Source organism: Sapajus apella, unplaced genomic scaffold, assembly GCF_009761245.1.
Source record: "Sapajus apella isolate SASKATOON/1434 unplaced genomic scaffold, GSC_monkey_1.0 scaffold41, whole genome shotgun sequence".
Lineage (NCBI taxonomy): Eukaryota > Metazoa > Chordata > Mammalia > Primates > Cebidae > Sapajus > Sapajus apella.
This window is the reverse complement of record NW_022436981.1, coordinates 11,691,530-11,704,845: the sequence shown is the minus strand read 5'-3', so window position 1 is coordinate 11,704,845 and position 13,316 is coordinate 11,691,530. Positions and strand designations below refer to the sequence as shown.

The 13,316-nt window shown below is 34.8% G+C and overlaps 1 protein-coding gene across 19 annotated transcripts in view; it reads right to left on the bottom strand.

The window, feature by feature from the left end:
• Positions 1 to 13,316, bottom strand: part of MLIP (muscular LMNA interacting protein) — a 271,628-nt gene that overhangs the window by 103,298 nt on the left and 155,014 nt on the right. For 16 of the 19 annotated variants that reach the window (XR_004275622.1, XM_032299726.1, XM_032299718.1 and 13 more), the window contains 3 exons: positions 7,316 to 7,381; positions 7,149 to 7,232; positions 6,950 to 7,009 (listed from right to left, as the gene is read on the bottom strand). The exons of 1 other annotated variant lie outside the window; for it this stretch is intronic. Coding sequence is in view for 17 of the 18 variants with exons in the window: in XM_032299726.1 (XP_032155617.1) it covers positions 6,950 to 7,009; positions 7,149 to 7,232; positions 7,316 to 7,381 (210 nt within the window). In the remaining variant the exon portion in view is untranslated. The remainder of the gene's footprint in view (positions 1 to 6,949; positions 7,010 to 7,148; positions 7,233 to 7,315; positions 7,382 to 13,316) is intronic. 2 more of the 19 variants (XM_032299723.1, XM_032299724.1) reach the window with 2 other exon arrangements.

The window sequence follows — 13,316 nt, the reverse complement described above, 5'->3', positions numbered from 1 at the left end:
ATCTGAAGTCTCCATTTCTATTAAGTTTTCACGTAGGCTGTCTAGCACCCAATCAGATTCAGATACACAAAGAGGCAATCAATGTAAATGAGGATGAGTAGAAATACTAAACAACCAGAAAAAGACCCACAGAGATTCAGAAATTTGTTTTTTCAGAACCAGACTGAAAATAACCATACTTAACCATGATTTAGGAGATAAAAGTTAAGCTGGAAAATTTTTACAGTATGCTAGAAACTATAAAATGATCAGTGGTATAACTAATGTGAAAAGGAACTAAATGCACTAAGACAGGAGCATGCTTGACACATTCATGCAACAGCAAGAAGGCTAGCAGGGCTGGGGTAGAGTGAGTAAAGGAGAGAGTTAGAGGAAATTTGATCACGGAAGTATTGGGGCAACACATAGGCCCTTCCAGGACCTTGAGAGGACTTTGCTAATAATCTGAAGGAAATGTATAAAGGCCCTTCCAGGACCTTGAGAGGACTTTGAGAGGACTGGAAGGGACTATTCCAGTAATAGGCCCTTCCAGGACCTTGAGAGGACTGGTCCCTTCCAGGACCTTGAGAGGGTTTTGCTAATAATCTGAGGGAAATGTATAAAGCACTTCTGGTTTTAAACAGAGGAAGGTCATGATCTAACTTATGTTTTAAAAGGTTGTCTGTGTTTGATGTGTTATGAATGAACTATTGTGAGTCAGAGGCATAGGAACAAAACTCTTATACTATCCAATAAAATATGATGGCTCAGTAGTGCAGAAGCCATGAAATAAATAATCATTGACATATTCTGAAGCTATAGAAACAGGATTTCTAGTAGAAGAGATGTGAAATGTGAAAGAGAAGCATAAAACATCACACCAAAGTTTTTGACCATGAGCAAATTGAAAAGTTAAATTTTACCAGTGGAGATGAGAAGGCAACATAAGGAATCATTTTGTATGAGAAAAATCTAGATTTTATTTGTATGCATATTGAGTATAAGACATTTGTTAGAAATCTAAACGGAAATGAAGAGTAGGTATTTGGAAGTCTGTAGTTTGAGAGAGAATCCTGGACTAGAAATAGAGTTGTCACTGTATATGTACTTAATTTTTAAAACATAAATCAGGCTGAGATTAGCAAAAGAATGAATATAGAGAGGAATGAAAAGTTTGAGGACTCATGACTAGAGAATTCCAACATTAACAGTTTGGGATGAAGAAGATGAGCCAGCAAAGGAGACTAAGAAATAATAAGTGAGATAGAAGAAAAACAGAGTATGGAGTTCTAAAATACTCTAGAAGAAAACATACCAAAAAGGAGGGTATGAGCAACTGTTTCAAACTCTGTTGCTGTCATCTCAAATCAGGACTGGATTTATAGCAATGTGAAGCACTTCAAGAACCTTGGAAAAAGTGGTTTTGGCAACATAAAATTGGAGAGTTAAGAGGAAACCAGAGAAACAAAATTGAAAGCAGAGTATATAAACTTGTTTTAACTTTTTCAAATTCATCCCCATCATACCTTCTCTCCTTAATTTTGGTTAAGATATGATCTTAAATTTTACTTTATTGGAAGGTGTTAGTTATGAAATAACTAGATATATTGGTTATAAAATTACTTCTCTTCCATCAAACTACAAATATTCTTGCACCTGTCATGTCCTTTATTTTCTGTCCTGTTCCAATAAAGGATATTTCCAGCTTCTTATCAAATGGTCTTAGCACATTTGGGCCGTGATAACACACCATTCACTGGGTGGCTTATAAACAACAGAAATTTATTTTCCACAGTTCTGGAGGCTGAGAAGTCTAAAATCCAGGCACTAGCAGGTTTGGTATCTGGTGAGGGCCCACTTCCAGTTCATAGATGGTGCCATCTTCCACATTGTTACATGGTGGGAGGGATAAGAGGTTTCTCTCAGGACTGTTTTGTATGGAACTTATCCTATTCATAAGGTCCCCATCCTTATAACCCAATCATTCCTCATGGCCCCACCTTCTAATACCTTCACATATTTCAACATATGAATTCTGAGTGGATGGGTGGGACACAAATATTCAGACCATTATTTCCCCTTCTTCTGTAGAATTAGTGCTATCTCTACTGAGACCAACACCATCGCATGCAAATTTGATCTTGCCATTTTCAGCTTCACAAAACATTCTTTCTTGACCTCACTATCTACCTAAATTCCTTCTTTTAACAGCCAAACATTTCCAAATAATTGTTTAGTTCTGTTTCTACGTATCCTATCCCTGCCTTCTCAAGCCACAACACATTTAAACATCAGAGATAAGGAGATCAATGAGGTGAAGTGAGGTACTAAAATCTGAGGGTAATAAAAAGAAGTAACAATGAAGATAATATCAAAGTGGTCCTTCAGCCTTGGGGGAGAAAATAGTTAACTACAGATTTCAACAACTGGCCAGCTTCTGATGAATCTTTCCCTCAATCCTTTGCTCAGCAATGATGACTGAGACAGCTGTTGGAAGAGAAGAATATACCAGAAGCAGAGGTGCAGGTAGGCAGAGGTGAGGGTCAAGGCCACCAGAGTGGAGAGGAAGTGGCAAGTGGGAACTAGTAGATACCATGGCACTTCTCCCTTCTGAAGTACATGTTCCTCCTGCTCTTAAGGAATAAATAAATAAACTTCACCAAAACTGGCAAGTACTAGCACCTGGGTTTGGGGACCTGCCACCCCAGGTGCCAGGCATACATACACCCAACTTAGCTGACATGCTCCAGGAAATTTGAGTTTATAAATATAAGACATCTGAAAAACTTAAATACTATAAAAGAAAACAATGGTTCCTCTATTCCACTCCTATTTACCCAAGATAAGTGAAAGAATATATCCATACAAAGTCTTGTTTACAAATATTCTTGGCAGCTTTATTAGTAATAGCCCCAAATTAGAAATAACCCAACCACCTATAAATTGGTGAATAAAGGATGGTATATCCACACAGTGGAATATTACTCAGCAATAATTTTTTTTAACTGAGCTAAAAAAACTGAGCAATGCAACAATATGGATGAATTTCAAATGCCTTCTGCTAAGTAAAGGCTGAAGGGACTACAGACTATATGATTACATTTATATGATATTCTAGAAAAGGCAAAAGCATAGGAACACATAAAAAGATAAGTGGTTTCCCAGGACTTGGACTGGAGGGAAGAATATACTAAAAAGGAGAACCAGGGAACTTCTTCAGTTGAAGGAAATGTTTTCTTTGGAATGTGGTGGAAATTATATAATTGGATTCTTTTGTCAAAACGCAGAACTGTAAACTAAAAGAATGTAGTTTACAGTGATTAAACTACACATCAATAAATCTGATTTAGAAGAAAAAACCATGTTAGCTACAACAAAGAACTTAATACCGGAATTGAAGGAAAGAATAGATACTAAATACATTCTTGAACTGGAATATCAGATCAAGAATTCCTCTTGAAGGAATTACAAAATAATAAATAGAAAAAATATGAAGAGCAAGAGACAATAAATACAGAATCAAAAGTGACAAAATCAGTATGATAAGAGTCCCATGAGGGAAGGAATATTTGCAAAAATAATGATATAAAAATTACCAAGAACGTAAGGGGAAGAAACAATTGAAGATATCATATGAAAGATCATAAAGAGTACCAATCAAAATAAGTTAAAAAGTGCATACATACATAATTTAAAACATTTTTAAGATCACACATAAAGTTTTAAAAGCTTACAAAACAACTCTGTAAATGATCGCTCTATAGCAGAGGAACAAGTATCATGCTGACAAAATACTCATAAGTATGTTGTTGAAGAAAAACAACCTAGGGGGAAAGTGTTGAAGAGAGAGGACCTACAATTTTATGTGCGGCAAAACTATAATTTAAAGGAAAAGGCAAGATAAAGATGCTATCATGGACAAAGTTCACAAAATCTGTACAAAAAGATCTTACTTTATACAACTTGAAGCAAGATTCCAACAAGAAAAACAATAAATCCAGGGAAAAGCTTTGAATGTGTACAAAATAAGGATCTAAATCAGAAATAAATATCTAAACAAAGGAAAGAGCAAGACATGTTCAGACATAAAGCTAAAAACAATACGAATAAATTGTAAGTGTATGTACTTGTATATATGGGTTAATTAAAAACAAGTGGAAAGTGAAAAATGCTATAGTACTTATAAAATTTGGGGAAAAGCCATTTGTAAGTTTTAAAATTGATAGAAAAATAAGCATAATAATTTTAATATGTCTAACTACCAAAAGTAACAAGATATAAAGTAAAATTTTCAAAATGTTCCACAGTAAATATCAAAATTGCCTGAGGAAAGCAGAGAAAGGCAAGAGAAAAAAACATTTTAAATAGAAAATGTAAAATAAGATAGCAAAAAATCACCCTAACATAACAAGAATTGAAATAATTATAAATGGTTTAAGGTCTCTGATAAATAGAATCTAACTGAATGTAAAAATGATATCCAGAAATACGCTGTTCTGAAGAAAATTAGACAGGAGGGCATGAAAAAAAGTAAAATAACAGTAAAAGATACATGTAGGAAAACAAGAATTAGAAATTATAAAGTCACTATTTTAATACTGAAGAGAAAAACCTTAAATTAAAAAATGATTATATATCCTGATAAAGCTTCTAAAAATTCAAAAACAAGAATGAATGCCAACACACAAGCACCAGCAATATGGTTTCAAAATATACAAGTCAAATCTAATAAACACTTCTTTAGACTTACCTTCCTCTAACCCTTGGCCATAATCAACACAATTATATTCGCACTCTCTTCTTATAGCTTCCATGATACCACACTGCTCTGATTTTCCTCTTACCACAATAGCCTTTCCATTCTCATTTGCTGGGTCTCCACCTCCTTTGTCAGACCTGTGATTTTCTGTTCCTTGGAGCTCTGTACAGGACACTCACAATGTCTACGTGACAATGACCCTCAAATACCTCTGATCTGCTTCAAACACACAGGTATAAGCTTTCATGATAAACACTTCAAATTCATTCTTGTCTAAAACTGGCATACCTTCTGCCTGCCACCATACAGCTCTTCCTTCACTGTTGTCTATCTTCAAGGTGAGTTCTGCAGTTCATTCAAGATTCTTCTCTCTCCTTTACTACCCACACCCAAATTCTCAGCAAGCCTCAAACACTCATACTTCTACCTCTTCTGAACCTACCCTATCCAGACCACCATCACTGACCGTTTCCCTGCTCTCAGCAGCCTCCTCGCAGCAGCCATATTGATCATCTTGTATGGTTTCATATTACTCCCGCCATGGTTTTATGTCTTCCCATTTTCCTTGGAATCCAAACTTCATACCATAGCAAGTAAGTGTTTAAATCACTGTGCACAACCCAGTTTCTCAACATCATTTTACACTCTTCACTCCTAGCTCAGTGTACAGCAACCATATTGGCTATCTTCTTTATCTTTATACACACTAAGCTCTTTTGTGCTTCAGGAAATTTGCACATGCCTGTTTCTCTGCCCGAAAGCTATTATTCCTGATCAAAATTTCTGTGGCTGGCTCTTTTCCTTCTTTGGGTCTCAGCTTGAATTCTACCCTTGATCACTACATTTAAACCATATACCTTAGGTTACTCAGCCTTGCGTAGGTTCCTAGTGCCTTGCAGCACCAGACTTAAGGTAGTTGTTTAAAAAATACCTACAGAATAAAAAATTGCCTTAAATTTAGTGGCCTAAAATACTGGGGATTTTTTAACACCATAAGCATTAAATATTTGTTAAAGAAACCAGTAATATACATTATTTTTCATATATAACTTCTTAAATCCTATGATTATATTTAATGTCTTTTACATGTTCAACAAATGAAACAAATATATATATATATTTTAAAATTTATATAGTATCTTTGACAAATCGAAGTTTTAGATTAAAAGGCTTAAAGGATATATAACAAAATAGACTTCAAAATTATCTATTTGTGGATCCTCTGCTAAATTATAATTATTTAATATGACAATAATTGATTATTGGGTTTTCTATGTCATTACTAATGGATATTTGTTGATAATATTCCAATTGAAAATCAGGATTACTCTTCCATTTGTGTATAGTTCTGTACATTTGAAAATTACTTTAGATGCTTTGTGTCCCATGTTTCAAGAAAGGACAGGAAAAACGTATACTAATTCCAAGAAAATAAATAATTAAGGCTGACCAAAAAAACACAATAACTAACAATTATCAATAAAGGAAAAATTATAGGCATTTTGAAATTTGGATGAGTAGAGCTTAACTACATGTTTGAAAAAAATAATTTGGAGAAATGTAGCATTTTATACCAACAAATGAAAATAACTATTTTATAATAAAAAAAATACATAATTACAACAATTAAGTTTGGTAGTGTTCTAACAATCTAAAATATCCACTTTTATTTCCCTTTGAGTCAAAGAATAATGAAATAAATTCAATCAACAAAAAGAAAAAAAATTCCAGAAATGATACTTCTGTTGAAGCTCTTAGGCGAATTTTACTTTAGTCTACTTCATTTTTTACTTGTCTAAGTGGCTACAAATTCCATAAATGTTGAATCTATGATTTGACATGAGAATGAGCCACATATTATACATTCTAAATGTCAATATTTAAAAAAAAAAAATTGGTCTAATATGTTGGCTTTCAAACTGTTTTAAACTTGACCCACAGAAAGAGGTTTTACTTTGCAACCCTGTATACACTTACCTTGCATTATATGTGTACATGTAAACAAATGTTGACAAAAGCTATACATTATTTGTAATCAAGTCTAATATCTACTATCTTTAAAAGTCTACTAAAAGTACTGATTGCAATTCACTAAATTTATTTTTCACTAAATTTATTTCCCAATTCACTATTGGACCTTGACTTGCAGTTTGGAAATCACTGATCTAATAAATCTTACAGTTCCATAAATTATATTAAATACATACATACTTTGACTGTGTCAGAACCCAACAATGTCTTTGGGGACCTTGAAGAAGAATCAGAAGAATGCTGAAAAAAAAGAAAGGAAGGAAGAAAGAAGAGAAAAGGAAAGAAAAGGACAAGCCTGTGAGGCATCATACGAAAGTAGAGGAAAATGAAGAGAAGCAAAGCAAATGTTTGAATTGCACATTCTAGTCTAAGGTATTACCATAGACAAGGAATCCTGTAAGACCTTATCAATGGTAGCACAGACCTCTTCAGTTTGCTGCCTGAGCTGTGCAGGAAAATACAACTGGAAGAATTGAAACCAGGTACTGGGTTAGTAATAAGTTTTGGGACTGCATACCAAAAGCAGGGGTAATCTGAAGTTATTACCTCAAAGGGTGGTTCTAATGTGCTGTCCTTGGAGACACTTTCAGTCTTGACTGGTTCATCTAGTGCCTAGTGATAAATGAAATTGTTCTTATATGAGGCTTCTAGTCATACAAATGGAGTAGAAAAGTCTCTTCAAACAAAGTGTTTTATGTATTAATATTCTGAGAAAACAAATACTTAAAGTATTTGATGAGCCATTCTTTAACATTTTTCATGTTTGTTCAGTTTCTTCTGTGAAATTAGTATCTCCAATATAAGGTGTTAACAATAACAAAAGGACGTTGAGGGTTTATATTTGTTCAACTTTTTCCATTTTATTTTTTACTTAATTTTTGAATTTTTAAATTGATTAAGTGTGAGAATTTTTTCATTCACTAATTTGAACTTGTGGCAGAGACAGTGCTAGGTGCTCCTCACTGGATACTTTCATATTCCTGAGCACAATTATTCAATATTTCCTTGGCCTCAATAATTTAGGTGTGAGCTTGTTACTGATTTCTTGTTGAATGAAATTTAAAGTAATGTGTAACTTCTGGTACAAGGCAGTTAAAAGTAGATGTGATTTTTCAACATAGTCTCTCTCATCTTCAGATAACTAAGATGCAAGACAAAAGCAGACAAACAATATTACGGAGTCACTATTGGAAAACAGCCATGTGGATGAGCTATCAATATACTGAGCTACACCAAATTATGATGTGGGAAGAAAATAAATGTTGATTGTGTTAGGCCACTGAAATGTCAGGTTTTGTCTATGTAAGCAGCTAGTCCATGTAAATCTATGTAAGCAGCCCATTTTGCTTACACTGTAGCATTGTTTACATTGACTAATCCAGGCACTGAAGGCTATATATTTTTACAGATTTACCTCAGAATTTTTTCATTCATACTAACGCCTAACCCAAGCAATACAATCTTAAAACACTTCACATAATTATGTAAATTTATTGCATTTATACAGTTTACTTCACTTGCTTTTATGCTCTAATTGCCATATAAATTACATTTAAATCTGTAATTACATATGAAATTTAATTGCTGTTATAATTTTTACTTTAAATGCTTATACGCATTTTTTTAAATTGTAATAAAATCATATTTTACAGTTGACCACATATTTATCATTCTCATCCTCTGCATTCCTCCCTGAGGTTCTAAGTTTCTATTTGCTATTGTATCCCTTCAGCCTGAAAAACTTTTTTTTAGCATTTTAAATGTATCATTCCATTATCTTCTGGCCTTCATTCTTTCTGATAAGAAGTTAGCTAGTTATTATCATTTTGCTGTTCTTCTGTATGTAGCATGTAATTTTTCTCCATTGCCTTTAAGATCTTCTCTTTAATTTTTTATTTTTTGGTAAAACTGGGAGTCTCACTACGTTGTGTAAGGTGGTCTTGAACTCATGACTTCAAGCAATCCTCCCCACTTTCAGCTTCCCAAAGTGCTGGGATTATGGGTGTGACCACGCCCAGCTGCAAGTTGGGGGCGTCTAGGCATGGTTTTGTGAAATTTCTTTGTATTAAACATTCTTAGGATTATCTGGGTTTCTTGAAAGAATAAATTTGTATCTTTCACCAAATTTGGAAACACTTCAGCTATCAGTTTAAGTATTTGTTTCACTCCATTCTCCCTCAACTCTCCTGAAGTCTCAGAGACTTCAGTTACATTTCTATATTATCACACAGGTCGCTGGAACTCTTAGGTGATTTCTATCAATTCATCTTCAATTTCACTGACTCTTCTGTTATTTCCAACTTTTTCTTAAACCAATCCAGTAATTTTTTTATCTCTAATGTCTTTTTTAGTTCTAGAATTGCCATTTGATTCCATTTTATAGTTTCTATTTTTGTGCTAAGAATTTCTATATGTTAGTTTATTATGAGTATACTCATAATAAACATATAGAACATATTTATAATAATTGCTTTAAAATCCTTACCAGTTAATTACAACATCTGGAGCATCTTTGGGTTGATCTCTATTAATTACATTTTCCCTTGAGTATAAGTTACATCACTCTGGTTTGTTTTTGTTTTTGTTTTTTGAAGCTGAGTTTTGCTCTTGTTGCCCAGCCCAGGCTGGAATGCAATGGCACAATCTTGGTTCACCATAACCTCCACTCCCAGGTTCAAGGGATTCTCCTGCCTCATTCTTCTGAGTAGCTGAAACTACGGCATGCGCCACCACGGCCGGGTAATTTTTTGTATTTTTAGTAGGAACGGGGTTTCTCCATGTTGGTCAGGCTGGTCTTGAACTCCTGACCTCAGGTGATCTGCCCACCTCGGCCTCCCAAAGTGCTGTGATTACAGGCGTGAGCCACCATGCTTGGCCTATATCCTGAATATTTTGAATTATATGTTAGGAAGACTATGGATTCTATTATGGTCTTCTAAGGAATATTATCTTTATTAGTTTACTTTTTGTTATTGTTTTTCTCTTTTAACCTCTCTGCACCCAGAGCTGCTTTGCTTGGCAATCTGTTGTGTCTTCTTAAGATCCCCATACATATTTATATACATGAATTTGTTCTTAACAAGTCAGTGGTATTATATCTTTTTCAATTATTAACCTAGCACTGGAGATCTGAAGATTAAAAAAATAATTTCACTTAACTTTTCTAATTTGAGTTCTAACATCTAAAGATCAACAGTTTTTAAAAGTTATGTTTATTTCTAATTAATATCTAGGGCAAAATCCAACTTATTGATAGGTTCTTGGCATTTTTTTTTTTAATTATGCTTTAAGTTCTGGAACACATGTGCAGAATGTGCAGGTTACATAGGTATACACGTATGGTGGTTAGCTGCACCAATCAACCCATCATCTATATCAGGTATTTCTCCTAATACTATCCCTCTTCTAGCCCCCACCTCACAACAGGCCTCAGTGCATGACGTTCCCCTCGCTATGTCCATGTGTTCAACTCTCACTTATGAGCCAGAACATGCGGCATTTGGTTTTCTGTTCCTCTGTTAGTTTGCTGAAAATGATGGTTTCCAACTTCATCCATGTCCCTGCAAAGGACATGAACTCATCCTTTTTTATGGCTGCTTAGTATTCCATGGTGTATAGGTGCCACATTTTCTTTATCCAGTCTATCATTGATGGGCATTTGGGTTGGTTCCAAGTCTTTGCTATTATGAATACTGCTGCAATAAACATACGTGCGCTTGTGTCTTTATAGTGAAATCATTTATAATCCTTTAGTTTCTATACCCAGTAATGGGATTGCTGGGTCAAATGGTATTTCTGGTTCTAGGTGCTTGAGTAATTTCCACATTGTCTTCCACAGTGGTTGAACTTACACTCCCACCAACAGTGTAAAAGTGTTCCTATTTCTCCACATCCTCTCCAGCATCTGTTGTTTCCTGACATTTTAATGATCACCATTCTAATTGACATGAGATGGTATCTCATTGTGGTTTTGATTTGCATTTCTCTAATGACCAGTGATGATGAGCTTTTTTTCATATGTTTGTTGGCTGCATAAATGTCTTTTGAAAGGTATCTTTTCATATCCTTTGCCCACTTTTTGATGTTTTTTTCTTTTAAATTTGTTTAAGTTATTTGTAGATTCTGGATATTAGACTTTTGTAAGATGGGTAGATTGCAAAAATTTTCTCCCATTCTGTAAGTTGGCTGTTCATTCTGATGATAGTTTCTTTTGTTGCACAGAGGTCTTTAGTTTAATTCAATCTCATTTGTCAATTTTGGCTTTTGTTACCGTTCCTTTTGGTGTTTTAGTCATGAAGTCTTTGCCCATGCTTATGTCCTGAATAGTATTGCCTAGGTTTTCTTCTAGGGTTTTATAGTTTTAGGTCTTACGTTTAAATCTTTAATTCATCTTGAGTAAATTTTTGTATAAGGTGTAAGGAAGGGGCCCAATTTCAATTCTCTGCACATTTTTAGCCAGTTTTCCCAACACCAATTATTAAGTAGGGAATCCTTCCCCATTGCTTGTTTTTGTCAGGTTTGAAAAAGATCAGATGGTTGTAAATGTGTGGTGTTATCTCTGAGGCCTCTGTTCTGTTCCCTTGGTCAATATTTTTGTTTTGGTACTGGTATCATGTTGCTTTGGTTACTGTAGCCTTATAGTACAGTTTGAAATCAGGTAGCATGATGCCTCCAGCTTTGTTCTTTTTGTGTATGCAGTCAATTTGGCTCCAAACTTTCTGTCTCTCTAATTATGTGAACTAGCCAAAATCTCTATTCCATTGTTTTCCCCTCAGCTGGCCTAATAGGCACATTCAATAGTCATCCAGCGATTTGGGCAGAGTTTATCTACTGCATTTATGGCTCCTTTTGGCACTCTCTTTTCCTGGACTCCCCCGTTACTTTCCAGTTCCTGTATAACCTTACATTATGTTCTCTGTTTCTTCATCTAATAAGTCTGCAGGGTTGTTGCTGAATTTCACTACTGCATTGTGACCAGACAAGGGACAACCCATAAAGTGAAAAAGCATAAAATATGGTGACCAACCTAGTGCCATATTTTTCTTATGAGCATTGACTCTACTGCAGTTTCTACCTGCCTTGGCCATGTTTCAGTATCTTCAGGCCGTTCTTTTTTATATTCTTATCCAGAGTTTATCGTTGTTATCTGTAAAAGAGTTGGTCCAATACAAGCTATTCCCCCATTTGCAGAAGCAGGATAAGGTAAGCTAATTTAAAATTAATTTTAATTTCAATTTTCAACACATATTTTCTGTATACAGAGATTGCATAAATTCAATCTCAAACCCTGTCTCAGGGTAGGCTTGTGACTAAAGGTTATTTTTTTCCTACTCTAAGCCTAGATTGATGTTAGAAAACGTGATGGCCATTTACAGTGGCTCACACCTGTAATCCTAGCCCTTTGAGAGGCTGAGGCAGAAGGTTCACTTGAGCCTAGGAGCTCAAGACCAGCCTGGGCAACATAGTAAGATCCCATCTCTATAAAAAATTTTAAAAATTAGCTGAGTGTGATGAAATACACCTGTAGTTCCAGAAACTTGAGAGACTAACATAGAAGGATGGTTGAACCTAGGAGATCAAGTCGGCAGTGAGCCTTGATCACACCACTGTACTCCAGCCTGGGCAACGGAATAAGACCCTGTCTCTAAAAAATTAAAAAGGGGGATGTCATTTCCCTTTGAAAATGTTTTTTCTCATTCTTCTTGCAACTGAGAGTGTAACCATTCAAAACTCTTGACTTTTTAATTGTGATGCAATTCTAGTTCTCTATATTACCAAAGCACCAGCACCATGATAAATGTTCTGAATTTCAGCCTGCTTTTAGTATTTGACCCTTGGGGATTTCCCCCACTCTTTTTTTTAATAAGCTCAGCTTTATACTGGGTTGAACACACACAGAATTGTCAGTATTCAACTGAAAATTATTTGCCAAGATGGCAATCTCATGTGGTTTGACCTGTTTTTTAATACAATTTTTAAATTGATCCTCAATTCTAGGCATTTTACAACAGGAAGTTTTTCAAGCAATATAGTTTCAATACACTTTCAAAGTTTGAAAATGTACCACCAGAAAGGTTACACAAAAAATATATGCCATGAGTTCTGAAGACAGTTACAAAAGAAGTTACCAAAAATGCAATGAGCCATTATAGGCACAAGGCAGTTACTTTCAAGAGAGATATCATCACTTGAATATATATGTTCTGGTAGATTTGTAAACAGACAAATAAAACACTCAGTTCTCTATCGTCATGTATTATATAACTTTTTAGATTACAGGCTGCCCTGTCCTCTTAGATTTACCTCCTATTGCTCATTTCTTTATTCCCATTCTGAGGTAGACATATCCTGACAGAAAGTGTTATGCCAGCCATGAAACCATGGAATCCATTGTTCATCAAAATCTATTTTCCTCTTTCTAACAGTCAGGGATCTCTATCCAGAAGAATTAGCCTTGACAAGGGTTACCAGGTCCAGATGGTAGACTTGCCATTTTGGCATGGGATATGCCGCTAAGAATTCAGAAAAGTGACTTTAAAAGATGAAA